The sequence below is a fragment of the Netta rufina genome, assembly GCF_964035555.1.
Source record: "Netta rufina genome assembly, chromosome: 8".
Taxonomy (NCBI): domain Eukaryota; kingdom Metazoa; phylum Chordata; class Aves; order Anseriformes; family Anatidae; genus Netta; species Netta rufina.
Genome location: NC_140131.1, coordinates 5,348,347 through 5,375,755, shown reverse-complemented (window position 1 = coordinate 5,375,755; position 27,409 = coordinate 5,348,347). Strand labels below are relative to the sequence as shown.

Sequence of the window (27,409 nt, the reverse complement as noted above, 5' to 3'; positions counted from 1 at the left end):
TTGTAAATGCTCACACTTGTGCAAGTGCATTGGACTCCTTGTGGTTTAATGGCAAGCACTGCAGACAGCGTCCTCAGGGCCAAAACTGTTCTCAGCTCCGACCCTGCTCAGCATGGGAAGGCAGACCCACCCGTCACTTTAGTGTGCTCTGCTTCTTGTGAGTAACTCTCACAGTGCATCTTCTTTGTGCGAGGTGTATTGTTTGAGGTGGTAAAAATGGGCCAGGAATGACGATGCATCATCATCTGTCACCCTGGGAAATCCCAACACGGGATGAACAAGAAATGAAGGGAAAAACACAAAGGTGTGCAGAAAGGCTGTATTTGCAGGTGAAGTTAGTGAGCATGGTGGACTAAAAAGGTGAAGGAGTAGAGAGAGGATTTCTCAAACCAAGGGCAACAGCATCTTGGACAGAAAAGGAAGGGGCTGGAGCGCACGGACTGCAATTCCATGGCAGCCCCAGGGCTGCACAGAGCATGGCTCTGCTGTGCCCCACGGGGGAGCATCCCCGCAAAGCTGGGTTCCTGTGAAGCTTTTGTTCCTTGGGTGTTGCTCTCATATGCTTAGAGCACTTCCACTCTGCTAAAGTCCTGTGACAAAAAGAAACAGCTATGAACTTGGAAAAAAACTTTGATTTAATGAACCAGGGCTGTTACACAACACTTAGGGGTCATGAAAAGCACAGAGCCATCTTCCCTGACAGACAGCAGCTACAGCCCCGATGGTTTCTCACAATGACATTTAGGACACTCCCTTTCTCCCCCCAGGTAGCACTGCAAGGGTTAAGGTTCAGAGCAGGCAGTGCAAGTCCTCACTGGGCAGCACACGTAATTCCATCCTCATATATAGATTTTTCTTTAAAAAAAAGTCGCTTTACAGAAAGCAGCATCTTCATCCCATATTAGTGTTCTACAAGGCAACTGAGGCACACAGAGGCTAAAGTGGCTTGCCTGGTATCACCCAGCAAGATAACAACACAACTGTGTGAACCCCACAGACTGCAGAGTGCTGTGCCAGTGCTCTGCTGTTCCTTTGGCCACGCAATCTTCTCCCCGAGGGTTAAATCTCCCCAGGGTACATTTAACAGGGCACAATGCCACTGCAGACTAACATGGATTTCAAAGCACATCATTAGTCTTCATATTACAGCAGAGCTCTATAGTTGGATGTTTCTTAGTACCCTTAAGAGATCTCTCTCAAAATTGCATGTGAAGACTTCTATTGAAATGAGTATGCTGTCCCCTGACATCTGGGTGGTTGCAGCAGTCATTCTGGAAGGCCACCCGATCCTTAAAACACTCTCAAGATTGAGAATCATAATGGAGGCAAATATTTGGGCCAAAGGCCTATGAAAGTATATGCACAAGGATCTCTGCTCAAAATCAGTCACCTCAATAAACTACATCTTGAAACAAGGATGTCCAAGGCTTGGCCTGAGGTTCCTTAGGTCTGGAATATCCTGTTAAAAGACAAAACAGGAATTTTCTTCAATCCCTGCAGCTTTCAGATATCTCTTCATATCCTCACTGAATGCAGGAGAGCCACAAATTAATACGAATGGCTTTCTTCGACAGGAATTTATTATCGTCTTCATCAAGTCTTCATTTAGGCGACCAGTGTACGTGTTTTCCTGATAGCTCCAAGGAAGTTTTTCCAGTGACGTTTCCTGAAAAGGCAAAAAGCTTTGGAGTGTGCCACAGTGAAAAGGACAGCCAATTGCTTACAGCCAAGTCTCCCTCTTCCCCACAGGATATTTTTCACCCTTGTGACTCCATTTGGGTAGAAATGACCCATTCCAAGAGCTGTTTTACTCTTGCAAAGCCCAGATTAAATCCTTCCCTGCCACTGGATCTGGCCACCAATTCAGAGGGGACTGAACAAAACCAAAGTGTAACTACTGCCAAGAAGCACTGCGGAACCTTCTCCTTTGGGAACCACTTCCCACCATGCCTTCTCTATTCCCCAGTCCTAAGTCCCAAGACTACTCCTCCCCATTGCCTCTTCCATTCCCAAGCCTCTTTCAGTCCCATCTCCCTTGACCAAAGCAACCAAAAGGAAGCCAGCCCTGCTGCAGACACGGCACTGATCCCGTGAGAAATGTCAGATCCAGCAGGACCCCCCTGCTATTAATTAGATATGGAAGTGTTGAGATGTGATGGGAGCAGTACTCACTCTGGCAGCAGAGTGAAACACTGGGACAGGCACATATAATCCTAAAAAGGAAGATGCACCACTCAGAGCTTTCTCTTAACAAACCCGTTAAGAGAAGAGACAAAAGGGAGAGATGTACATGTGCAGGCTGTGTTGACAGGGGTCAGAAGGCTTTCTTGCCCTTCCCTGGGTTGAATTTCAAGACCTCCTCAGGCTCTTGAGAAAGCACCGTCCTGAAAAGGGTACCTAACCTGTGTCACCAGAGACAATTGCTGATTACACTCCTACAGAACGGCTGAGGGGATGCCTAAGTCACAAGTACTTTTCTCTATACCTAATTTCAACTTGCCAAGGCCATATGTGGAACATAATGTATGAGGCAGATCCACCATGAGATACAAAAAATGATTCATCTGAGGAGCTAAAAATGCAATGGGATTCATTCCCTTAGCATAAATAATTCTTTCTATATCCTCCCTGCAATGAATCCTCATTTCTGAGGGAAATAATTTTCAACTACCAAATCTGTGCAGAACACAGGCAACTTTGGGACCAAATGAAAATGAAAACGACTGCTCAAATCATAAGACCACTGAGAGAGGTATGCCCTCATCCCATGGATTTGGAGTAGAAAATAATTTTAGAGAGTGGGACGCAACTTTAAAAAGTTTGAAAATGGGTCAGCTGGGAAAAATAATTGCTGGGAAGTTGGTGCTAACATCCTAGAAGAAGAGAGATGTAGCCATGAGCAATGAATGGAAGATAAGGACAGACTAAGGCACTGGTATTAGGAAAAAAGAAATAGTTTATTTGCTGCGAGTCTCCCAGAGTCAAGTTTTCTTTGCGTAAATGCTTAGGTGCAGCAACAACTGTCTGAAGTGGGGGGAAATGGTCAATGGTGACTATGAATCAGTGGGTCCTTGCCAACAGAAGGGCTACTGAGGGGGTCAAAGAGGGACAAGCAGCAATGGTTGCTTCCCTGTAATTCTTCAGACTGCTAGCAGCATGAGAATATTTAGTAGATTTAAGAACAGCAGCTGCTAGATCACAAAGTAGCCTTGATGACTGGGAAAGAATTAAGATCACTGACAGAAAAGGTTTGTCCAGCTGACAGAACCCTCACATAAATCCACTTCATATCCATTTACTTACCTGGCTTAGGACATAAAATATTCTGATGTTCCAGTACCGAGCCAGATCCCGGAGAAGAGGTTTCAAATAAATTGTTTCAAATGTACGGAAGCAGCCAACAAGAGTTACAAAAGTTTCATCCTCTTCATCATCTGTTATGGATTGGAGAATGGGAAGCATTGGTGCGAGGCCAGTGCCAGAAGCCAGCATGAGGAGTTCTCCGTGCTAACAACAAAACAGAATTTTGAGTTAACCATTGTGGCTGGAAACAAACGTGCTCATTGCCAGTTCCTCCTTCTGCCACACTGGTAAAGGGTCCCAACAGAGAGACCACATCAGGTACCAGGGCATGAACTGGTAAATGCAAATCTCAGAATGCATTTTTCTACAAAATCCATCGAGTAGTACAGACAGCATTTGCATGATTTTTATATACCAAACTTAATGAAACTGGATTATATCCAAATATAAACATTTATAACTTTAGCCTTCATTCCAGGTCATTTATATTTCAGTTTCAGTTCAGCTGTACACTGTGCTGACCCACTGTGGGTTGACATGCAGGCAGGAGGGTGCTGGTTCCCAGCACTTCACCTACCAGTGCACCAATCCCAGAAGTGGGTCTTAACCCTGTGCTTTGGGGTCCTCCCTCCTAAACCATCTTACGCCTGCCCTGTTCATCACAGCCAGGGATTTGGTAACCCCAGCCCTCTACAGCCAAAGTCTGACGGGGTGCTGGAAGCCAGAGGGCTTCAAGATGTGGAGTGCGACTACATATAGCAGAGAAGCTATCAGCACGAACAGCGTCCAGATGGATTTGCTACAGACAGGAACTGGTCCAACTCCTACCAACTTCACTGAGAGCTTGAACACATCTCTCATGCACACATCCATCTGAATGTGAAATGACTTCCTTTGTGCTATACAAACCATTAATTAGTCAGAGCCAGTGTGAACGCACGGTCTGTAAGATCTCGGAAGGTCAGGCCTGAAGTTTGACCACCTTGCCATGAAACAGGCTCTGCAGTTTGGATGCTCACCTATCCTGACAGTCAGCAGCCTCCTGGAGAAGGCTGCTGGTGGGAAGGGGCTGCTGCTCAGGGGCTGCTTTGGGGGCAGTTTATTTCGAATGGCTTTGATCTGCCTGAATCTAAATCCTATGCTATGGGCAGCAAATAGAGGGAAGGGAAAAAAAAAAAAAGGAATTTTACTCAGAAATTTATATTCAGGACCTTTGTTATAATTCATAAATATTAACGGTTCTTCCACAGCAAGCTGTTTCAAGGATTGCTCAGGTGCTTTGTACACTGCACATACAAGGATCACCCAGCCAGCCCCTGAATGCACCCACTTCTAGGCATGGCTGCTGTGCTCTGTCCCAAATGATCTGGAAGCTTTTAGGAACAGAAGTGAACAGTAGCCTAACACAGCAGGGACACTATTTCAGGAAGCAGAACACAATTGCTCTGCATGGAGCTTGGCCACTGGGATTTTACAGCCCTATTTCTGCTGGTTAAAAAAAAAAAAAAAAAATAGAAGAAGAAGAAAAGAAAGAACAAGAAGAAATGGGGCTTTGGGATCCTAATGACCAATGTTTCGATTCTGCTTCTCATTTGAAAGGTCAGAATTTAGTAACGAAATTAGTCTGTGTGAGAAGCCTTCCCCTGAAACTGGATCTGCCCTTCTTTGCAGAGAGCCTGGTATCAGTAGATAGGATCAGCATTTGCAGAGTGGTTGGGTGACGTGACACCTCACTGGAGCTGCTGTAGTTCAGGGAACACCCAGGAGAGAAGAAGATCAACATCTCTTCTTCACTCGTGCTCAGTCACAAAACAGCAACGTGGTTCAAACACGGCAAAACCAATCTGCACTCATCGCTGGTGCAGAATAAGTTCCCTTTCTTAAACAAATCCAGAACGTTTAATGCAAGTGATGAACAGACAGCCTTGCTAATTTTCCAGTCTCCCACCCACCTCCCTCTCCTCTTCCTCCTTAAATATGCTGCAGTTCAATAAGGTCTGCTTTCTCCAGCTGACTGCTAATGCTGTAGCACCGTACAATAACCCAGGAAGTCCCTAAAATAATCATGAAAACAGTAATCAAATTGATGTCTTCCCTTTGGAGTATTAAACAAAGTGAGCTGCCACAAGCTGAAACATCCAATGCCTCTTAGGAAACTAACCTTATTAGGTCGATATGGGAACCCTCCGAACGGCCCACGCCAAAAGACCGTGTCTCCTTTTTTCCAAGTTTTTATGTATTGTGACATTAGCCCAGCTTCATAGCACTAATAAAAAACATTGCACAAAAGAAAAGAATAATTATACTCTGCTGGAAAGTTTCCCAGCTTAAAGTCAATTATAAAGTTATCTACATTTAAACGAGAAGGGGGCAAAAAACATTTCTTGCATTTAAAAAGAAAGAAAGATCGCTCTATTTGAAAAAATAATTCAAAGTTATACCCCAAACAAAGACATTTAAATTAAATCATATTGGATCCATTCCAGCTTGACTATAATGTAAACACAACCCACTCTCATGCAGTCTGAATTTCCAAAACTGGAAAAAGCTTATCAGAGTTCTTGCTTACAAAGCACACAGAGAAGAGTGTCTTGAATGCAAAGCACAGTCCAAGTCTTCAAGTGTTCTCCAGATCTCAGGGTATGGGATCTGGAAATGCCCTCTGGGTACTGATAGTTATATAAACACTGCATAGCTCTTCCTTTATTTCGGTCTCCCAAATGCTGTGTTGATACAATTAGTGACCCAAAGTCAGGTTTCTCATTTGTAAAGCTCTGTTTTCAGAACAGATCATCTGGATGCTAAGGGATGCCTCCACATGTCAAAAAAAAATGTATGTTAATGTGGGCCTTGCAGAAGAAAAACATTGGTGAAAAAAAGCTTCACTTTCTACCAAGCACAAAAAAAAAAAAAAAAAAAAAAAAAAAAAAAAAACACATTATCGAGGCTTTTTCCCCACAGGAATGCGAGCTTCACTTGTGACTGATGAGAAAGGGTCAGTGCCTGCAAGAAAAAGAGAAGCAAGGAGATGCTGAAAAATGAAGGGCTTATCCAAGCAGCCTTGTTGCTGGATGTAATGTGCTCTCTTGCTCGCTCTCTGTGTGTGTCCTATTTGTACAATGACTTTATGGTTGATGAGAATGAATATGCACAAAGGAATGGCCACACTTTATGTGGTCTGGCTGGAGAACGACATGTGGCAGACAACTGGTCTCGCACAGAGGTGATGCCACTGATAAGCCTGAGGAAGAGCCGCACAACCGGAGGGCAGAAGATGGGATGCGATACAAGCCTTCAAAGTCTCCAGCCCACATCACCTGAGAGAAAGGTATTTTGGGGTGTTTTCTGCACGCACACTGGACAGAAGCCCAGCTCCACACCTCAGTGCCTTGGCTGGCCACCAAGCAGCACTGCAGGCAAACAAAACTGGTGAACCACAAAGCAGCTAAGAAAAAGTGAGACAGCAAGCGTGTGTCTGTGCTTGCAAGCAATGCTGGCTAATAAAGAGCACGGATACTCTTCCCCTTGTAACAACCTCAAATAAGATACTTTAGCCATTAAGATCTATTTGCACTGGTTGTTAGATTCAAAATGTAAATGCATCATATACATACATCCAGGCTCTGAGTTACTGTCAGAAATGTTTTACATTCTGAGGACTCTGGGTTGGCACTTAGTCTCATGCAAAGAGTGTGCAGTGGCATCAACGGAACGGTGTTTGATGCTCACCTTCTTCAACCATACATGGAAACCCAAGACAAATGGAGAAAAGTCAGCCCCACCTTATGGCCTGTTCCCAACGGACCATGGCAATGGTAACTAAAACAACCCTTCTTTCACCAAAATTATTTCCAAAAATTGAAGTGAGAAGTGATTGAGTGGGTTTAAAATGAATTTTTCTAAACAAAAAGAAAAAAAAATAATTATCTCCTGGGGGAAAACTTCTACACCCAGTTTTACATGGAGAGAAACCCTAGCATTATAAAATCACTCAAAAAGAGGGTTATGCTCTGTAAATGGCAACTCCCTCACACTTAACTGTAGTATCACAAATGCAATGCTATAATAACAGGAGACAGAGGGTTTGAACAGTGCTTGGATTGCATAGTAATAATAATAATATAGTACTTTCCAAAATTGCCTGAATAGTGTGAAATACACCACAACCTACAGAGAGAGTTATAAAAATGGCTGCTTTACACTGGGTGTTACCAACCTCTTTTGTCACTGCCAGAGAGTAACTATAGCTCCCTTTGGGATGAAAGGTTCTATATAAAGGAAAGGTATCATTACAATCATTACTATTATTATTGAAATGCAAAACCTGTGAGTAATAAGCAAGTATACATGAAATTTCACAGTCATCTTGTGAATGTATCCTATTAATACAACTCAAATGCAACGTTTCTCTCCCCTACCACACACCAATTGCCACAAGAATGGTGAAAGGACCCTCCCACAGGTGTCTTATACAAGCTGTACACATTTCTAAAGAACAGGGCTTGCGCTTGAACATACAATGCATAATAGACCTCCAAAATGTGAAATCCTGGAGGACAGGCAGAGGACAAATGGTCATTTTGTGCAAGCCACCCGGGACGCTCAGCTCTCAGACTTTCACACCTATACTAAAGTCTGCGTCTGCCCTGAGGAATCACTAGTGACATACAAATACAATATCAGAAAAATCCTCTTCAATTTGATATTCGCCACACAAAATGACTATTTATAAGGGCCCTGCAGACTTTATTCAGACAATTTTCCAACCAAGTTCTCCTATAAAATCCTTTCGAACTCAAGGGGACACTTCTCAGACTGCAGGCAGCTCCAGAGCCTGCACACCAGGCACAGCTGCCCGTTTTCTTCCCATATTTTTCACCAAAATGAAAGCTTTTTATGAGGAGTGTCCTTAATGCAAAATAAAGCAGGGAGAGTAAGGGCTGGGCAAAGACTCTCCAAAATCAGTGGCTCAACTGGGCGGACTACTGGGTGTGATTTCAAAGACAGATTGAAAAGGCAGAATGAAGTCATGGAGGTGGAATGGGCACCTCTTTCCTCTTTCCACACTGGCAACCGCAAGGCTCCCGAGAGGCTCTCTCAAATGCTTTGCAGGGCTTATGCTGCAAAGCAGTTGTTTGTGTGTCACCTTCTTCTGCTTTCAGTTTTGTGGGAGAAAAAAAAAAAAAAAAAAAGAAAAAAAAAAGAAAAGAAAAAGCAATTTTTATCAGCAAAGCACAACTGCTTCAAAACAACACAGAAGCAGCCCATGAGGGATTTGACAGTCTCACTTGAAGTACTGACAGTGTGCTTGGTTCCTAAAAGAAAACACCGTCCCTGGCACCTTCCACTCTAATCTATATTGTATAGACTTACTTACTTTCACTAAAACTTCAAAGTAACCTTCTGCATTCCTTGGGCTAATCGGGGTGTAGGCTCGCTGGACCTCCAAACCGTTCACCTCTCCTCTGAGAAGAGAAATATAGGAAGCCACTGTAACTCGTGTCACTGACAGGTATTACCAACACTTGTGCTTTCCCCCGGGGAGATGAGGCAAGGCTGAGGGAGGCAGCAGATCCTCTTCCCAATGGCCCAGCCTGTGCACAGATGCAAAACATTTCCCTGTGAGAGGTACAAATCGATGGGGGACATAACTTCTAAATGCATCTATTGTTTTCCTGGTGCTGGCCCCATCTGTACCCCACGCTCAGCTCTCGGACACATCCGTGGAAGGAGGCTTGAGATGTTTTATGAGAAACAGTTCAGTGAGCAAGAGCGGGAAAGGGGAGAGAAAATGCTTTCTTGGTAAGTGTGCTATCCCTTTTGGGCTGGGGTGTACCTTTCTTTCTGTGGTTGGACAGCATCTGGCAATTAACTAATGAAATTTAGGGCACAGCCTTAAACTGAGCTCCTGTCAATATAGACTGTATTACCATGTAAGTCTTCCCTTTCCATAGAATGTATCCACATTGCTCTTCACTACCGACTGTGTTAATTGACTGACGTGAGCAAACCCTTTCCTCGGCTGCATTAGGAGAGAGGGCGGAATGGGAAGCATGTACTTTCAGCAGCCAGCCAGCTGTATACATCAGCTGTTAACGTACAAATAACGTCAACAGATACAGATCAATGGCATCATAACACGACTTTTTCTAACTGGCAATGATCACCACAGATGGCTGAGAGAGACATAAACTTTTCCCAAGTGACCCCTTTCTGGCAAGCAGTAAGCTACACAGGAGGGCTGTTTTTCTAGAAATCGGGAGATGCCTGGACATCAGAAATAACACCGTGGGTGCTGAGTTACCCCAAGATACAGACCCTAAAATACTGAGCCCTGGGGTTAGAGCAGCTCATTGTCTGCTTTCCAACACGCTGGAGTAAATCATCTGTTGTAACATCTATTCTTTGACTCTTTCTTTCTGCAAATGGATTTTCTTAATCACACCTAGTTCTTTCTGACCCACCGATGCAAGGATAATGCTGAAGAAAAATACAGCTTTGGAATGGCTTTTACCATAAAATTAGTAGAACTAATGAGCTCACGAGGCCTTTCATCTGTATCATCATGGAGCTATAGAAATTATGATTTGCCTGGTATGCAGGCTTTGTCTATTGACAAAACCCTATATATTAGGTTACATAATGCAGACTGTTTAACTAGCACAGAGAACAATACCTTAACACGATATGTTGTCCTAAACTCAATCGCAGACTGCTATTTCCCGGTAATTCAAATTTGTACTGGTAGGTGTCCTCTGTTAGCTGCTCCACTGAGCTTATGTTGAATGCAGTAAATGTATCTGGATTTAGTTCTGAATTATTGCTCTGCAAGAACAACAATAAATAATTACTTGGTTAGATGGTGTCTTTTATTATTTCATTTTTCTTTGGAAGCAAACGTGTATGCTAATTTAGTGCCTGAGATACTCAGGACTCCAGAAGAGCTCATATTAAATGCTAGGGCCCAGTGCAAATTTCAGCTCTCTGCTGATTCATTACGATGTTCTGCAGTATGCACTTTGGGATCTTGGATTCCCCCCCTTTAAAATTACATTTTTACACCTTACAGCAAGGTCATCTTATTATGACTCACTGCACTCATTTTCTCCTGTCTGGAAACAAACAGAAATAATACTGCTAAAAGAGCTGAGCACTGCTTTGGGGGCAACTTGGAAACCTACTGATGACCATTCGGAATAGGAAATACCGTTAGCTGTTTCAACACTGAACATTTTTGCTTGACCCAGCACAGTAAATCTTACGTAACAGGGCTCTGACAAGCTTGAAATTACACTCTGAAGACAACTATTTGAATACCAGGCCACGCACAATGCAAGCTTTTTCATTCTCAAATAAGGGATAATAACAGGAAAAGACAAAAAAAAGGTCAGGAAAGTGGAACTTCTGCGAGGAAACCATCAGCAGTGAAAATGGTGATTCTTTGCATCTTCCCCCCGTTTCCCACTTTTCACAGAGGTTTGCTCTGGCTGCCTGGGGGCAGCACATGGCCTGGCAGAAGCTGCAGACCCAGGGCTGTAACGAGACACCAGGGCGAACCCGACACTGGGAAAATCACATTACAGGAGGGAGAGCAGGCAGGGGGAGCGGGTCTGGAAAGGCTGATTTGGGGAACTGCATTTTCAGTCTTAAGACACTGCTTTAATCTGTCGCTGCGTCCCTCACCCACCACCACAGCCTCACTCGCTAGCAACTGTATGATCAAAGCGCTGGCCCCAGGACACGACGAAGACAAATTGACCTGCTCCTTCTCTTCTGTGAGGAGGCTTTTGTCTTGCTTTGCTTTGGCCCTTTCCCATCGTGCAAGCTCCTTCTCATATACATCGTAAATGCAGGGTTTGCAGCCGCTGCCACAGCACTGGGATGGAGAAGGTTCTTGGGGCTTGAGAGCCAGCCACTCATCCTCATTTCCACTCATTGTCTGCAAAACACAAGCCTTGCATCACAAACAGCGGGATGGAGAGAAGCACGTGCCCATCAGCTGAGTGTTACTTGGAGAAGGACAGCGAAATCTCTCTCGAGCATCTTGCGTGCGTGTCTCAGGGGAAGCAGAAAACTGAAAACCCGTGAGCTGAACTGCTGCCTGCAATGCTCTGTTTCATGCTCACGCGCCCGCTGCCTCTGCTGTCCTGCCACCGAGGTGGTGATTTCTAGAAAAAAAGTGGCCCAAAAATCTGCAGCTCAGTCCACCACAAGGGCTGGCCAACCCCAAGCACTGCCAGAGCACGGCTTTAAAATGGAGCGGGGGGGGGGGCATGGAGCTGAAGGTGGGTTGTAGAGCTAAGAAGCTACAAGAAAACAGTAAATTCACAGGCAAATGAACAAACAATTTGGTTATAAGCAGATTTGGCTTTAAATGTAGACACGTAGGAAAAGGCAAGGAGCACGCACAGCGTGATTTTCATCTCCTACCCCTGGCCCACACAGAGCTACACCCGGCGAGCGCTCCTACAACAACAATCGGGATGCCGACCTCTCAGGGACTCTGTTATTTTTATACAACGGCTTCACAGCATCCCCAGCACGTTTACACCGGTACCACTTAAACAAAAGGTCTGGAGGAAATTATAAAGCCGCGGGTGACGAGGCTGGAGAAAAGCGCGCTTATAGCGCTCGGAGCAGCTTCATTTGCAAGCTCCTGTGCAAGCATCAATTAATCCTCACCCCTGCGCGAGAAGGATGATAATTTGGATTTTTTGGGGGGGAGAAGAGGAAGGCAGGGGATCACCAGCCGTGCGCCCAGCTTTGTGTACCCGGGCTTGGTGCGAGCGGCCATTGCTCAGGCTGGGGACGCGGCGGGGGCGTTTTGCTCAGACAAACTGCCCGAGGGGCCTTTTTGAGGGGAAATTCGGGCAGAAACAAAGATGGAAGGCGCTGTTAGTCAGGGGCTCGGCTTGTTTGTTGTGCTTTGTGCGTTCTCTGGGGTTTTACAGGCGCCCAGGGGGCTCGGGCTGCCCTGAGGGGCCGCAACTCCCCCCGCCCCGAGCCCCTCTCCCCCCTCCCTCCCCCTCCCCTCACTTACCCCCGCACCTGCCCTTCCTCCCGCCCCCTCCGCCGCGCCATTGGCTGACCTCCCTCAGGGCTCACCTCCCATTGGCTCCCTCCCCCGTCACTCACCACGGGCAGCAGGCGCCGCCCCGCCTCCCTCCCGCCCTCCTGAGGGCGACAAGATGGCGGCGGCGGCGGCCCTTGAGGCGATGGCGGCGGCGGCGGCGCTGAGGCGGGCGGCGGGGGCCGGGCCGCGGCCCCGCGGCATCGTCACCCACACGGGGCCGCCCCGACCCCGCGGGCCGCTGCCCCGCACCCCCTGGACCACCCGCGGGCCGCCCCCGGAGGTGCTGTCCCGCAGGGCGGAGCGGCGGCCGGTCCGCGAGCAGGTGGAGCTGGACACGGTCACCTACGAGGCCCGGCAGCACCGGGTGCCCGGCCTGGCCCGGCCCCGCTTCCCGGCCTGGCAGCGGGGCTGGCACGACCCCTGGCACTCGCCCGGGCCGCGTTATGAGGACATGGCGCTGCGCAAGGAGCGCGGCTGCTTCGTGTGCCACCAGCGGGTCCGCATGCTGGAAGGTACCCGCAGCGCCTGGCCTGCCCCCCTCGGTGCAAAAATCAAAGAAATATGTTGTGTTTATCGCTTAAAAAGCCGTGCTGAGAACCCCTGCCAAGCCATCGAGTGGTCTCGGTAACAGGCCCGTGTTTCTAATGGGGATGGCATCACATTGTGCCAGGGGAGGCTCAGGGTCGAAATTCGGAGATGTTTCTCCTCACAAAATGCAGTCAGGCACTGGGATGGGTTGCCCAGGGAGGTGGTGGTGCCACCGTCCCTGTGGGTGTTCAAGGAGAGTTGGACGTGGTGCTTGGGGACGTGGTTTGGTGGTGACATTGGTGGCAGGGGGTGGTTGGACCAGCTGCTCTTGGAATTCCCTTCCAACCTTAACAGTTCTCTGATTCCAGGGGTTCGGCAAGCGCAGTGGCTCACCAAGACAAAGCTGGTGCAAGGTTTGCCTCCGTCGGTGCTCAGCATCGTCAATGACCCCGCTCACCAGCTCCAGGACCAGGATGAGGCGGTGCACCGTGCGATCGCGCACGCGCGGCTCTGGGAGACGACAGAAGTTGCTCCCAGGAGAGAAAAGTATTGGTAAGTTCTCAGTCCTGCGCATGGCTTTAGTGTAAACCACCAAGAAGATGGCTTAAGAACCAGAGTTTTTAACACTACAAAGAAAGCTCATGCATGGATCTGCTGCTGAGAGATTCACTTACCGTGCAAAACTGTCAGAGCCTTTGTATAAGGCTGTCACCTTATAAAAAAAAAACAAAACAACACAGTTCTGAATGTCAACGGTAGTACCAATGTAAACACATACGCTCTATTAAAGCTCCTTTTAGGCCAAGGTCTCTGTTTCTGCTTGAGATACAGTTCTAGCTGATTCAGAATGTCATTTTTAAAAATAACTAATGGTAAGCATTACCTCTGCCAACTTGGAACCAGGCTGGTTTGTTGGGTATTAGTCTGAAATCTGTGTTAACCATTTGGAAATGTTATGCTATTATATATTTTACAGACAGTAATGTTCTATAGCATTCGTGTCCCAGCAGCATCTGCCTGCCATGATAATATTTTTACTTTATGTAACTGTTTTTTTTTTTTTTCTCTCCTTATTCTAAAGCCCTGTGCTGTTCGAAGACTTGATACATTTGTGCCGGTTAATGACAATGAAGTATCCTTCCCTGGCTAAAAGAATGTTGGCTAGAAACTACAGGATTGCAGCTGTGTGGGAAAGAGGTTGGTTGCTGCTGGGGTGGAAGCCTTTGGCTCTTTTGGTTAAGGTGAGAGGGGTAACAAAGCCACTAGCTTGAAAGCTGAAGACCTGGAAAAAAATGAAACAAGTTCTGGAACTGAGCAATTCTTCCAGGTTTAAATAGTGCTGTAAGGATAGGCATGGTGACAGGATACGTGCCCCAAGGAGGTTATTAAGGTGTTAGACAACATCAACATGACAGTGGGAGAAGAGAAGCAGTGTCTCAGAACTGGTTATTTATTTTTGGCATCCAAATCTGTTCTGTTGTCTTCGTAAATATGCTTAGTTAAGAAATGAATGCTAGTAATTAACGCTGCTATTTTGGAAAAAGAGCCTGCAGCAGAGCTACTATGTAAGATTAGTCTGGAGGTGAGGGGGAGATAGTGGGCCTTGCAGAACAAAGACTTACTGGGATGCTGTTACCAAAAGGAAACGTACACCTTGCCCTGATGTTGTTTTAGTGACGTTTGAATGCAGCCTAATTTCCCTCCCCAGAATCCTTTCTCCTTCAGGTCCGTGGTCTGAATGGAATACTCATGAACTCCGTGGCCCCGATACCACCAGTAGCCTCCAAGGAGGAGATACTGGCCACCGAAGAGCACGTGCTGGAGACCTTCTATCCCATCTCGCCTACAATTGATCTTCAGGAAGTGAACGTGTACAGAGAGCTCAACGACACAGGTACGTCTGGCAGTGGAAAACAATTTTCTGTCTGTCCTTGCCTTTGTGCCAGACGTCTGTGGGAGTGGATGGGAAAGGGAGCAGTGGAGCTGGGTGCAGGGTGTGCAAGTTTACCCCGGCCTAGGCAGTTCTGTGGAGAAAAACCCGGGCAGATTACTCAAACGGTTCCTGAAGATATGGGAGAAAACGTTGGCCGTGTTGTCTCGTACCGAGGGATTTCTGACGTGCTTATCTGCCGTTCAGGTTTCAAAGATGGTTATCCGTACCCTCATCCTCACACTCTGTATTTCCTGGAATCGGCCAACGTTCGCCCTGACAGGTTCAGACCAGAACAGCTCCGTGCTAAAATGCTGATGTTTGCTTTCGGCAACGCGCTGGCGAAGGCAAGGGTGCTCTACGGGGTACGTACCGGAGACGGCCGCTCTCCTGCTTTCTTCTTTCTCTAGCACTGCAGCCAGGGGAAGGAGCTGTGAAATTCCCTTGCCGTGGCTCGTACAGGAGTTGTCAGATCTGCTCTGATGACACTGTAGCGTAGCTTCCCACGCCGGGGGTCAAACCAACCTTCAGGTATGGTTACTGCTGATCCAAAAATCCACCTCGGCAGCGAGCGTGTTCATGATGTAACATGCACCGGAGCGGTAAGAGGTAGGCAGCAGGGTGTAGGTTTAACTGTAGAACTCGAACCCACCCCACAGCTCGGTATGCAAATTGATGCTTCATTGCAGGCTGAAGGAAGAATTTTAATTAAAATCCAAAATCTACATTCAAAACTTGTTTGACTAGAGTAATTTTCTGGGCAAGGTAACAATACATTTATTAAAAACTTGGCTTTAAACCAAGCAGAAGATGCAGAATCAGCAACTAGTCATACAGTTTTTGTGGCAACTGGCTTTTTAAACGTTCTCCCTCTTTCCTAGAACGATCCCAAGGTTTTGGAGCAGCCGATAGTGGTGCAGAGCGTTGGCACGGATGGCCAGCTCTTCCAGTTCATGGTGTTCCAGTTAAATACAACAGACCTGGTGTCTAGTGATGGCGTAAAGAACCTCGTCTGGATTGACTCTGATCAGAACCTGTATGAGAAAGCCCAGTGTGTTCCAGAAGTCAAGAAGAGAGTTGTTACGGTAAGCAAACGGGGGCGAAACAGCCCTGAGGTGGGAAGCGGCCCTGGAATTACAGCCCTCTCACCTCTGCCAGAGGTTTGGGAGCTGGCAGGAGGCTGTGGCCCGGGTTTTAAACCAGCTGAAGGGAGCTGACACGGGCACCGGCCCCGTTCTGACTGGAGAGCCTTAAGCAGGTGTTACGCCAGTGGAAGTACCCGCACACAAACGGTTTGGGGAGGGAGAGCACGATTCGGAAGCTACCCCCTTTGAAGTCTTATTTGAGTGTGTTTAAAGCCATTGTTTGTCTCCATTAATTACTTCGCTGCAAACTGAGCATCCGTGTCTTCCCTCTGCAGAAGCCCGCTGGAATCTATGGCGTTCAGCCAGAAACATTCAAGAAGTTTCTGGCACTGTATCTGCACGGCGCTGTGTGAAATTCAGCTCAAAAGAAGACTCTTCACCAACTGTACCTGCTGCTTCTCTTTGCCAGAGCCATCACTTATTTAAGGAAAGGTGGACTGGTTCAAAAATAAATTATATTGCTACTGAAATAAATTTTTTTAAAAACAAAGTTGTGCCTGAAGAAGTTTTCATTTGAGGGGCTTACCTCTGGTGTCTGGTTAGAGTCACCCAGTGCGTCCTCCTGCTGCCTACAACCTGTCTGCGTCCTTTGCACAGCTTCTGCTTCCGTGTGCTTGCACGGACTGCCCAAAGCTTAGTTCCCAAATTATTTAATCATCAGGCTTGTTTTGTCAAATTTAGAACCACAATTCTTTTACCTCTTCCCGGTACTGATGAAGAAACATCCATTTTGGGAAAGCGATGTAGAACGTAGCATGAAACTTTGGTGCCTGGTAACGGGTATTTGCTGCTAAAAACAGGAATTTCTCCCTGCCACCCAGAGTGAAGTGAGCAGGAAGCACGTTCTTTTTAAGATGGGAGGATTAAGTGTGTTTTTTCTTTTTTTTTTTGTAAAATGAAGGCTAAATTAGCTCCAACCAAATGTAAAATGTTTTGCAGCTCTGCACCTTCAGCACATGGGAAGGCACAGGACAGCCTGCGCTATTTTAAGGCGGGGAAGAGCACATTTCCAAGAAATTCATAATCGCTGCAGAATCCTGTGTCAGAGACTGGTCTGTGCTTTGTGATCCTGCCTGCCCATCTGGATCAACATCCCAGTTGTGGGTTCCCGTCTCAGGCTATCAAGCAGCCCCACGCTGCAGGTTTCAGAAAACAGATTTTCACTAGTCACACTCGAGATCAACAGTTGCACGCAATGACTTGGGATACATCCCTTAAGTTAAATTAAAAAAATCCCTCGGTCCTTGGGGGCAAAATGCTTCAAAGAGAAACAATTCTGCCTGTGCGAGGGCTGCCCGTTTCAGCTCATCTGCCTAAATCTGTAATTTCTGCCCGGTTATTTAGGAGCGCGTTTTAATAGTTGTGCTGTGTGGGGATGGTGGTTTCTGAAGGCGTTTCCTTTCAGTTTCACGTAGGTTGGCTCTGCTGTGTGGCAGGGACCCTGCTGCACAGTTCCAGGGAGCAGCCCGTGGGCTGGAGCCCTCCCCTCATCTTCCTGCCTTGGGTCAGGGCCCGTCTGAGGGCGGCGACCCTGCTGCGCAGCCGGCGGTGCGGTCACAGCCACGTCAGGATTCCCGAGCAGCCCCCGGTCACCGACAAAACACGCTGAGAGACTGGAGGTGTTAGAGGGGCTGAAGAAACCGAGCACCTTGCGTGCCTGTAGATGTGGGAGGCTGAAGATGGTCTTCATGGGACAGAGCCAAAGCCCCTTTAGATGCTTTTACCGCTCCACAAAGCAAGGGCTGTTAGGGGAGCTAAGCAAAGCTGGAATCCTGCCCTCTCCAGGACTCCGCAGAGGCAAAGCCAGAGCACAGCAAGGGATGGACGAAGGCAGAGTGCGGCCGGCTTGAAAAATGGCAGAGGCCATGAGACATCGGGCAGTCATAAGTGGAATGAGCTCACTTCAGGTGCTGGCTTTGGTCACAAGAGGCCTCAGAAACGCACCTGAGATGACTTGAGGTGAACTCAAGGTGGGCAGCGCAGGGCTCCTGGGCCGGGTGCAAGCGAGATGGGAGCAGGAGGAAGATGACGGACGGGTCAGGGAGGCACATCTGGGTGGGCATCAATAAGTTATAAGGCTCGTCAGCAGCTGAGCGGCATTCCCTCAGCGAGAAGCGGCCATTAACGTTTAATGAGCGGCAGGCGGGGAGCAGAGCGTGCGGGGAGGGGGCGGCTCGCGCCTGACGGGGGGACCCGGAGGTGCCCGGAGGGGCACAGGGATGTGCACAACCACACGGCCATTCCCCACCACAGCCCCCGGTAGCCACATTTGTGGCCTGTGCCACCTCCGTGAGTGCTTTCGGACATGCTGATGGAGCCAGCCAAGGGATAAAGTGGTGACAGCACCGGTGGCCGAGCGGCTGATGGCACAGCCCTCCTGCTAATGCCTGCTGTGACACTGTCCAGGCTGTCCCCAGCCTTTTTGGGCTGCTCCCACTCGCCCAGCTCCTGTGCCAGCAGTCCAACAGGTATCCAGCACGCAGAGCAAGTATTTCGTGGGCTGAATCCCTCGTGCCGTGCGAGGCGAGCATTTCTGCCCCACCACCTTCCCCTGGCTCTCACCTGGTACAATCCCAGGCTCACCTGGACCCGACCCGCAGCCCTGCTTGCTCACAGCCTCCTCCCGCCTTTAATTTAGTGAAAACCGAGGTGGGAGGCGATTATCCCTCAGCTCGGGCTCAGGAGGCCTGTCAAGGAGGGTACGTGGCGAGTTCTCAGTGCGGTGTTTACCAAAATGAGCCTGAAACCCGGCAGGAGGGGCCCTGCCGCTGGCACCACGGTCCCCGGTGACAATCCCCGGTCCCTGCGTGCACCAGCCCTAAACACCCACGGGGCCACGTTGCCAAACTTTGCTTCCTCCAAGAGGGACAGGAATGCACGGCCCCAGCCCGGACACCTCCAGGTATGAGCCTGACACGGGCGGCTGAGCTTCTCCGGGCTGTCTCCAGTCTAAATCCAGGGGCTGTGCTGCCAGCGCAGCACCTACACAGCACGATCCTGCCCCAAAATCTCGCCCTGGATCGCCCCCACCCCAAAACGTGCCCCCAGCACCCCGCTGGGCTCCGAGCCTCGCGCGGCGCCTGCTCCTCGAGGAGCCGCCAGCACCAGGAACAAACTGCAGCGCACCGGGGTCAAATGTTTATGTCGATATTTATTACAGCATGGGGGGGGGAAGGGGGGAGAACCGTTTCATTCAAAAAAAAAAAACAAAAAAAAAACCCATCCCATACCAATGAAGACAATAATTTAGCTATTCATTTTAAAATACATTAAAACCGGTCCTTTCATTTCCTCGCTTCAGAACAAAAAAAAAAAAAAAAAGGAAAAACAAAACAAAACAAAACAAAACCTGAACAAGATGGAAAGCGGAAAAAGAAAAAATTTTGACCCCTTCTGGAGCCCACGGGCGCATTTTGCGATGCAACAAATCTTCATTCGGTCATTTCTTAGCATTACTTTTAAAATATTAACCTGACTGTAACTATGAGACTGACACCCTCAGCCCCCCCCCCGTCCCACCCGCCCTCCCTACCCAGCGACTTTCTACAGGTAAAGCACAATTAAAATGCCTAGGAAAAAGAAGGCAAACATTTAAAAAAATTCGTATTACACACTAAAAAAAGTTTTGTCATCTCATGTCTTGCAGTCAGAATAATAAAAACAAGCCAAATGTTCCCAAAAACATTTCAATGAAGGGGTGCGGAAAAAAGACATCCCTTTAATAAAACATTATCAACAAATATCGTACACAAACTACAATGTATAATAATTACTTTTTTTTTTTTTTCTTTTTTTTTTTTTCCCCTCTCGGTATTTCAGAACCAGACTACAAGGTAAGAAAAAACACTGAAACAAGATACAATGCTTTCAATAATCCGCACAAGGGTCAATCCAGGGAGATAATATTTTACATAATATGATATACATGGAGCAGAAATGGAGCTTGAGAAAAAACAAAGAGCAACTACAGGGGTAGTGTAATGTACAGAGAGCCCAGACCTCCGCCAGCCTCCCTCCACACGGCTCGGCAGCCGCCTCCCCCGGAGCAGGGAGGGCTTTTCTGAGCTTCCCGTTAAGTTTTTTTTTTTTTATTTTCTTATGACAGAGCGAGCCTACAGAATAGCAAGGATACATTTTTTTTTTTCTTTTTTTTTTTAACAACAATAATTCCTTAAAAAATATCTCCATCCAGTTCCAAATCATAAGAGAAGTGAAACCCTGACAAAAGCACGTCTTCAAGAGGAAAGAAACCAAAACGGAACAAAAAGACGAAAAGCAAACAAAGCCCCCAAAAGAACCAAAGTTAGCTGGAGATCACAGTTTCAAAGTCCCAGGTCAGATTAACCCTTTCTTTCTCCTTTCTTTCGGTGGATTCAAAAAAAAAAAAAAAAAAAAGTCAAATTTGATTTTGCAGTGAACCAGCTCAAGGACTCTCGGGAAGGGAGGGGCAGAGATTTCTTCTTGTACTCTGAGAGGGGGGGAAAGACTAACACAGTGCATGCCACAGTCACAGAGAGTAAGATCACAATTAATTCGAGGATGTGATCCTGTAAGGGGTCACCTGCATTAACAAGTTTATAATGAGGTGGTGGAGTCTCTTCCACAAGCAGATCTTGTTACTGGAGGAGGAAGCGTTGTGCTGCAAACGAACAACCAAAAAAAAAAAAAAACAACCAAAAACCAAAAAATAAAAAAAGGAAAAAACCAAAATCCAAAAAAAACAGGCCTTCTGAACGAAAACCACCATTGTAAACTGTCCAGTTTATTTAAAAAATGACTACAACAGAGACAACATGAGATTTCATATCTAGACTAGCTTCCTGGTGTCGCACGGCACAAACATACAACAGGGTTCTGTTTCTGTCTTTATTTAAAAGAACAAAGCAAAGAGATCGGAGTTGGGTGCTAGAGGCTTCCATTTGTTTCCAAAAAGAAGTGTCATGTACATATATAAACCCTTCTGCACAAAGAAGGATCTTGTCATGTCTTGAAATATTTTAAGTTTTGTCCTTCATGTTTTATGGAATAAAAAGTTCAGCCTTTTTATTGCATGAAACTAAACCTGGGGTTCTGGCCCCCGCCACGCGTCTCCCTGCCAATACACCTAGCTTCTTCTTGCATAATTCTTTGAGATCCTCCGAACGGCAGCTGACTCTCTTTATCCTGGAGAGGAGGAGGGGGAGGGAAATCACACACTCATCGTCATGCTGGGGGAATACTGCAAGAGAGACAAAGCCAGGGTGAGACGCCAGGCGGGCCGGACCCGAGCACCGCGCTGCTCCGGCTGGGGACGGGGACGCGGCAGCAGGACTCGGGCTTGTGAGAACCACAAAGCCAGGTAATTGGAGCTAATAAATCACACGGAGAGTGTGCTCGAGACTCTCATTTTTCAGGACGTAATGTGCTCTGTAACTTGCCTTTCCAGGGAGAAAATAACCAAAGCAGTATGGGGTAAGAAGCAATTAAAAAAAATAATTAAAATGCACGCATGTACACGATGCTAATACGGTGAAAGCAGGAGAGAGGCCCGGGCACAGCGCCTGAGCCAGCGCCACGACCGGGCTGCCTGCCACGAGGTGCTCGGGGTGAGCCTGGTGCCCTCACCTGCGCTGGTAAAGAGGGAAGGGGTGGCCACCCCGTGGCATTAAATTGGTTTGGAGGAACCCGAGCGGCTCCAGGGAGGAGGCAGGGAGCTGAGCTGCTTGTCCCAGCTGGCCTCCATCCTGCAGGAGCCTCTTGGTGTCCTCCTCACCTCTGTTCCCCCTGCGTCTCGCCACCCTGGGAGCACCCAAGCCTGCACCCACCCACACCCACCCAATGTCTCCCTTCCTCCCCCGCCTTTCGTCCCGGAGCAGCTTGCAAAGAGCAAAGCCTGGGTGAGAAAGGGAGAAAGGAGGAGGGAGGGATTCGGCCTCCCCGGCACACAGCCTGCGGCCGGGCACCCAGCGGCAGTCGCGCCCATCCCCGGGGGACTCACATTGTCGTTTTGGAAGGAATGGAGAAAGTTGCCTCCCAGCTCCCCGTCGTCTCTTGGAGTGCCCGGGGGATTGCTAATGCCACTTATGTTGTTTGGAGAATTCTGCAGAAGACGAAGCGGGGAGGCGGTGAGCAGGTCCCCGCGCCCCCAGAGCACCACGGGGCAGGGACACGGCCCCGCCGGCCCCGCTCCCGTCCCCACCCGAGGCCCGGTGAGAGAAGAGGGCTCACGCAGCCGCCCAGCAGCTCACTTACTTTTGGAAGTCCATCTATGTCTCCTGACCCTGTGGCGTGGGGACAAAAGGAGAAAAGCCTTGTTGAAGGTGCACCCGCAGCCCCGGCTCCCTCCTGCCCCGCTCCTCCCTTCCGCTTTTCCCCCAGGGTCTGGAAGCTGTGGGGGCTCGCGGGGCGCGGAGGCGGCGCTCACCTAAGGATCCGTTCATGTGATGGGGCTCCATGCCGCCCATACCACCCATGGGGCCGTCAGAGCCGGGGCCCATCGGGAACTGCGGATGAGAAAACAACACCCACGTCAGCCCAAAAGCAACATTGGGGTGGCCACGGCGGCTCCGGGTGACCCGTCCCCGCAGCACAGTCCAATTTGGGCTTGGAGGAGGGACGTGGCCACCTCCCAGGGCTGCGGGACACCTCTCGGGGCTCGTGACCATAATATTTGGCCAAACCACGGCGTGCAAACCCTAACACCGTGCCAGCACCGAGGGCTGTCTCCAAATGCCCAAAGAACAAGGCCTGCAGTCACCCACATGCCCTAAAACCCGCAGGCTCGTGGGGTGTGCAGCTGCCATGGCCGCCCTCGCGGTAAGCACAAAAACCGAACAAAGTCGCCAAAGAGTTAATCGCTTTTTGATGGTTTGTTTTATTTCTGTTTTGTAACAAATGGCTGAAATCAATTAAACTGCTTTGCTCTCAACTGATGAAGTTAATTATGATTTGTTATGGTATCTGATATGTAAATTATTAGAAAGCAGACTTACATTCGATCGGCTGCCTGCGGGCGGTACTGGATTAATCATTGTGTAGATGTTGTCACTTGAATTTGTTGAATCTGTGGAACAGTGAAGCCCAGTAAGTCGGGTGATTAATTCATTTCTTAATTAAAACAAACTCATGCCACTTGAACTCATTCTTTTGTATTTTATCACCTAAAATTCCCTCTAAGTACCACCATTTTCTGGCTAATTTGTATTTAATGAAGATCCACAAAGTTTTTAATCACGGAAATTCAACTGTGAAAAATAATTCAACTTCTAACCGGGAACCGTGGGGCTGGCTTGTCAGGGGGTGCGCGGGGCAGAAATTCGTGGCCGTGTGTCGCTCCACACCCCGAAACCTCCCCGAGCCCCAGTCCCACTGAACCTGTGTAAGCAGAGAGGAATATCCCAAAATATTGGGCGGGTGGGGTGGGAGGGAGCCTGGTGGCAGCGAGGTGCCCCGGCTGCGAGGGGACAGGGCACAGCGGGGCAGGGAAGCGCCGGGGGTGTTTTGTTAGGACCCAGCCTGAAATGTAGGTCAGGGCTTCTCATCAAAATGCAGAAGGAGAAGGAGCAGCCGCAGCCTGCGCCGCAGCTCCTCCCCTGCAGCTGTGGCACCGAGCCCCCCCCCCAAAAACCCGGCCGGGGGAGGCAGGGCTGGCTTTGGGGACGGGGTTTGGGCTCCTACCTGCGGGGCTGGGCATGATGGGTGTCCCCGGAGGACCGCCGCCGCCGGGAGGACCCTGAGGAGAGATGGAGCTGGGGTGAGCTGTGCCGGCACCGCTCCGCAGCCCTGTCCCACCCGCGCCCCCGACACGGCACCCCCAGAGCCGAGCACGGCTCTGAAGCCTTCTGGATTCCCCCCAGCACCAACAACGGGGGATCTGAGCAAGAAGGGGGAATATCCCCCGCTTCCTAAAGCCCTCCCGGCCCCAAATCCACCCGCTGCCCCACGTGCACCACCTCCACCCAGCGGCGGCGGACTCACCACGTATGTACCAGGCGATGAAGAAGAGTATGGGATCTACACGGAGAGAAGAGCGGGGTTTAGGCACCGGGAAACCAGCCGTGGAGCAACACAGCTGCAGGCTCCGGGGCACCCGAGCCCCGCCAGGGCCAGGAGGAGGCTCCTCCAAGCACCCAGCGAGCCCCAGGTTGGACGCCCCGTTTTTTTGGGGCGCTTCCCGAGCAGCCCCGCTGTTGTTTAGGTAGGAGGACGGGGCATACTCACTGAGTTAGCACTGCTGGGGTTGGGCCATGGTCTGCCAGCTCCCGGCCCCCTGCAGACAAAAGGAAACAGAAAAAAAACAAAAGTTCTGCTTTCATCCATCGCCCTGCGTGCCACGGGGGGGGGCCGGGTAGAGCCCTGGGTACCAAAAGGGCACGGCCACGTGTGCCCAGCGTGGGGCCGGGGGCTTACATGTTAATTCCGGGCATGCCAGGGCCTAACGAGTTGGGCGGAGGTCTCATGCCGCTGCCATAGTTCTGCAACGATAACCAAGGATCAGTCTACCATAACGAGAAGGGAAAGCGGAGAGGAAAAGAGAAGGGAAAAAAAAAAAAGACACAAACAAACAACAGAACGAGAGGGTTAGTTCGCGGAAACGAACGCCGAGGAAAATTCCGGGCTGAGAAATGTGGACGCAGGGGCGACTAGCCAAAACGTGAAAATAAAAGAAATTTAAAAATAAACCCGAAGTAAGGCAAGGCTCCTCTGCTCCCAGGCAGTGCACGCAGCAGGGTTTGTTTTCCCCCGGCTGCACGGCTCTGCTGAAACCCCCCGCAGCCAGTCTGCAGCCACGGGGAGCCCCCCGAGCCCCCAGCCCCTCGGGGCTCCCCTCCCGGCTTATCTCTCGTCCCGCTCGGCCTCCAGCGGGGCCGGGGAGCCTCAGATCAGCGCCCTTAATCTGGTAAGCACAGAACCAGCACAAAGCCCAGCCCAAGGCACTGGAGGAACAGGAATCCCCCAATGCCGCGCTCCATTTGGTTCGCGCTCTGCTCCCTGCCCTCTGGGCGCCGCGCTGCTGCCTGATTTAGGTCGTGGTGCTGCTGCTGGGAGAGCTGCGCCGCCGCCTTCCCCCACTAAGCAAGCCTGTTCCCAAACGTAGTTTTTCATTTTCTGTAATTCTTTTTTTTTTTTTTTTTTTTTTTTTTTAAGCAGGATCAGCCTGGACACGGGCTGGGGAGAAAAGCTGAGTGCTGCGGTCCCCGTGCCCTGCAGCGCCGGGAGGCTGCAGGAGGAGGAGGAGGAAGATGAGGAAGGTGTTGGGTTGGGAAGAAGCTGCGGTGCTCGCTGGCTGCCTGGGCTGAGGTTTCCCCCAGGAGCAGGGTGCCCCCAACACCCCAAAGCTCCGCTCACATCCATCGACCTCAACGCACCTCCGTCGGGGTCAATCACCCCGCGAAGCATCGTTTTTGGCAGCATTTCTGCCCTTCAGAGAACAAAAACACCCAGGTAGCAGAGGGAGACTGCTGGATGCTCCTTAGTCCGCAGCCCCCCAAGCCTTCCAAGCCGAATTTCAAGCTCCTGCTTCAGCACTGTTGACTTTTCCCCGGATTTACGCGCTGCTCTGCTGCGGGCATCTACAAAGTTTGTTTTGAGGAGGCAGGCAAGGGTTTCCCCAAACAAATTACCAGCAAGGCCTTAATTGATCAAAATTCCAGCCATTTGCGCTGAATAGCAGCATCAAACCCCTTGTTAAAAAAAAAAAGCTCAGCATGTTTAATTGGAGCTGAAAGGGAGGCAAACGAAGCCATCTGAAAGATGCTCAAGGAGGGTGGGGAGGGAGCGCAGCTGCGCCGAGCGACCTGGATGCCAGGCCAGCCAGAGAGCTACAAAACCTTTTAATAGAGGCGCTGGCAAATCTGATCCTGGCATCAACGAGCGGGGCCTCGCAGAGCTCAAAGTGTGGCTGTTAAAGGGGAAAAGCAGCGGAGATGGGTTGTGAGAGGCGATTCACGGATGGTTCGTAAGTTGGCAGGACCCCGGCACGGCCTGGCTGGGTGCTGGATGCGGAGTAACTTGTAGCTGAGGTTGGGGAAGGTCCCGCTGCAACACTTCACAAAAATAAAAAGGGCAAGGAGCTGCGGGCTGCTGGTTTGGGTTCAATGTTTTCCAGCAGCCCTCGCACGAGCGCGCCGTTTCGGGAAGGCAGCGCCAGATTGGGGAGGCAGGCAGCCGGCGCCGCAGTCGCGCTTCTCGGAGGGAAGGGCACGCTTCTAAAAAGCTCCCTGTAATGTACGTACACAGGGAGCGGCGGAGTCAAAAATAAAGCTCCGAGGATTTCACAGCTCCTCCCGGCTCCCAGCCCTGCCACCATCCCACGCAGCGCTCAGCCGCGGCTTCCAAGCTTCGCGGCAAGCTCTGCGAGTGGGAAGCCAGCAGCCTCCCGGCCGCACGCTGCCAGCGCCTGCAGCTCTCCCGGCACGCTCCCCTTGGCGCCGGCCACGCTACCAAATGCCATTTTTTTGTGTGTTTTTTTTTTTTCTTTTTGCCATCTTCCACACAGGGAGCGTTGCGAGGGAGCGGCAGGTCCCGCATGGCTGGCACCGCGGTGCTGTCAGGGCACGGGTTTGTCCAGGAGGTGATGTGTGAGGGGTTTTATCGCTGTCCTAGGCTGGGTGGACGTGAAGCTGGGCTCTCCTCCTTTCCCGGGCTCGTGTTAGGGAACCACACGACTCTCTTTACGACTCTCTTTATGCTACGCTCGCTTTCTCTCAACAGTCTTGAGGGGAAAAACAAAACAAAACCCGAGCACACGCGCCCGTCTCCTGACAGACTCTGATCCTCGCGCTAAAAACTCGACGTAGGCGACAATGCAGAGAGGATAAACCTACAACCGAAATGTGGTAATCTGTTTTTGAAGGCTCTCCGAAGGAACAAACAGAAGTGAGTCAACAGAGCAGCATGCAAATCCACTTCGGAAAATGAATCAACAGAAAGGCAGAATATATTAACCCAGATCTGCTTAATTTGAGAGTTTGCTCCTCCTTGGGCTGGTTCTCCCCACCCTGCCTCCCCTTCCTCGAGCAGCTGAGCAGGATTTGGGATTATTGCAGCGTAAGAGGAAACTTTGATTTCATCTGAGCAGCTCTTTGAGCCGGGGCTGGGTGCAGTGAGAGCGCAGGGAGATGTAAGATTTGTGGAATCCACAGAAAACCACCCGGGTAGCTACCACCAGTGCAGGCACCCTGACCCCCACGGCACACGAGTGTTAGAGTTTGAGTGAGCTTAAGTGTCTGGGACAGGAGCAGAGCTTCTGAAACATCTCTGGAAAAGCCAGAAGGTGACCCAACTTCTCTGAAGTGCAGGGAAAGAGAGGAGGCACTGCTGGGGTGCAAGTGCCAAGGGGCTGCCCAAGTCGCAGGTGAAATCTGCCCCCCTTAACCCACCTTTCCTCCTAGGCTGAGGAGTTCCTCTGCACCAACCTCTCCCCCCTTTTGCCCCTCCAAAAAAAACTTC

The 27,409-nt window shown here is 49.6% G+C and overlaps 3 protein-coding genes across 5 annotated transcripts in view; 1 reads left to right on the top strand and 2 right to left on the bottom strand.

Annotated features, from left to right (window-relative positions):
• Window positions 1-1,462: 1,462 nt before the first annotated feature.
• CYB5RL (cytochrome b5 reductase like) lies at window positions 1,463-11,239 on the bottom strand (the record flags this gene model as incomplete). The annotated part of the gene is made up of 6 exons (XM_084290679.1): window positions 1,463-1,666; window positions 3,304-3,507; window positions 5,465-5,569; window positions 8,681-8,768; window positions 9,980-10,128; window positions 11,063-11,239. 6 exons carry the CDS (start codon window positions 11,237-11,239, stop codon window positions 1,463-1,465), a joined length of 927 nt encoding a protein of 308 aa, XP_084146805.1.
• A 1,241-nt stretch (window positions 11,240-12,480) lies between these two features.
• MRPL37 (mitochondrial ribosomal protein L37) lies at window positions 12,481-16,469 on the top strand. Its single transcript, XM_084290715.1, has 7 exons — window positions 12,481-12,888; window positions 13,273-13,456; window positions 13,986-14,101; window positions 14,613-14,798; window positions 15,042-15,199; window positions 15,716-15,919; window positions 16,255-16,469. Exons 1-7 carry the CDS (start codon window positions 12,492-12,494, stop codon window positions 16,330-16,332), a joined length of 1,323 nt encoding a protein of 440 aa, XP_084146841.1. The 5' UTR covers window positions 12,481-12,491; the 3' UTR covers window positions 16,333-16,469.
• Window positions 16,470-19,567: 3,098 nt separating this feature from the next.
• SSBP3 (single stranded DNA binding protein 3) overlaps window positions 19,568-27,409 on the bottom strand; it is a 47,014-nt gene continuing 39,172 nt past the window's right edge. For 2 of the 3 annotated variants that reach the window (XM_084291578.1, XM_084291579.1), the window contains 9 exons: window positions 24,368-24,432; window positions 24,179-24,227; window positions 23,936-23,971; window positions 23,636-23,690; window positions 22,951-23,021; window positions 22,383-22,461; window positions 22,211-22,239; window positions 21,957-22,058; window positions 19,568-21,197 (listed from right to left, as the gene is read on the bottom strand). In XM_084291578.1, the coding sequence (XP_084147704.1) occupies window positions 21,168-21,197; window positions 21,957-22,058; window positions 22,211-22,239; window positions 22,383-22,461; window positions 22,951-23,021; window positions 23,636-23,690; window positions 23,936-23,971; window positions 24,179-24,227; window positions 24,368-24,432 (516 nt within the window). In that variant the 3' untranslated portion in view covers window positions 19,568-21,167. The remainder of the gene's footprint in view (window positions 21,198-21,956; window positions 22,059-22,210; window positions 22,240-22,382; window positions 22,462-22,950; window positions 23,022-23,635; window positions 23,691-23,935; window positions 23,972-24,178; window positions 24,228-24,367; window positions 24,433-27,409) is intronic. The other variant, XM_084291580.1, reaches the window with a different exon arrangement.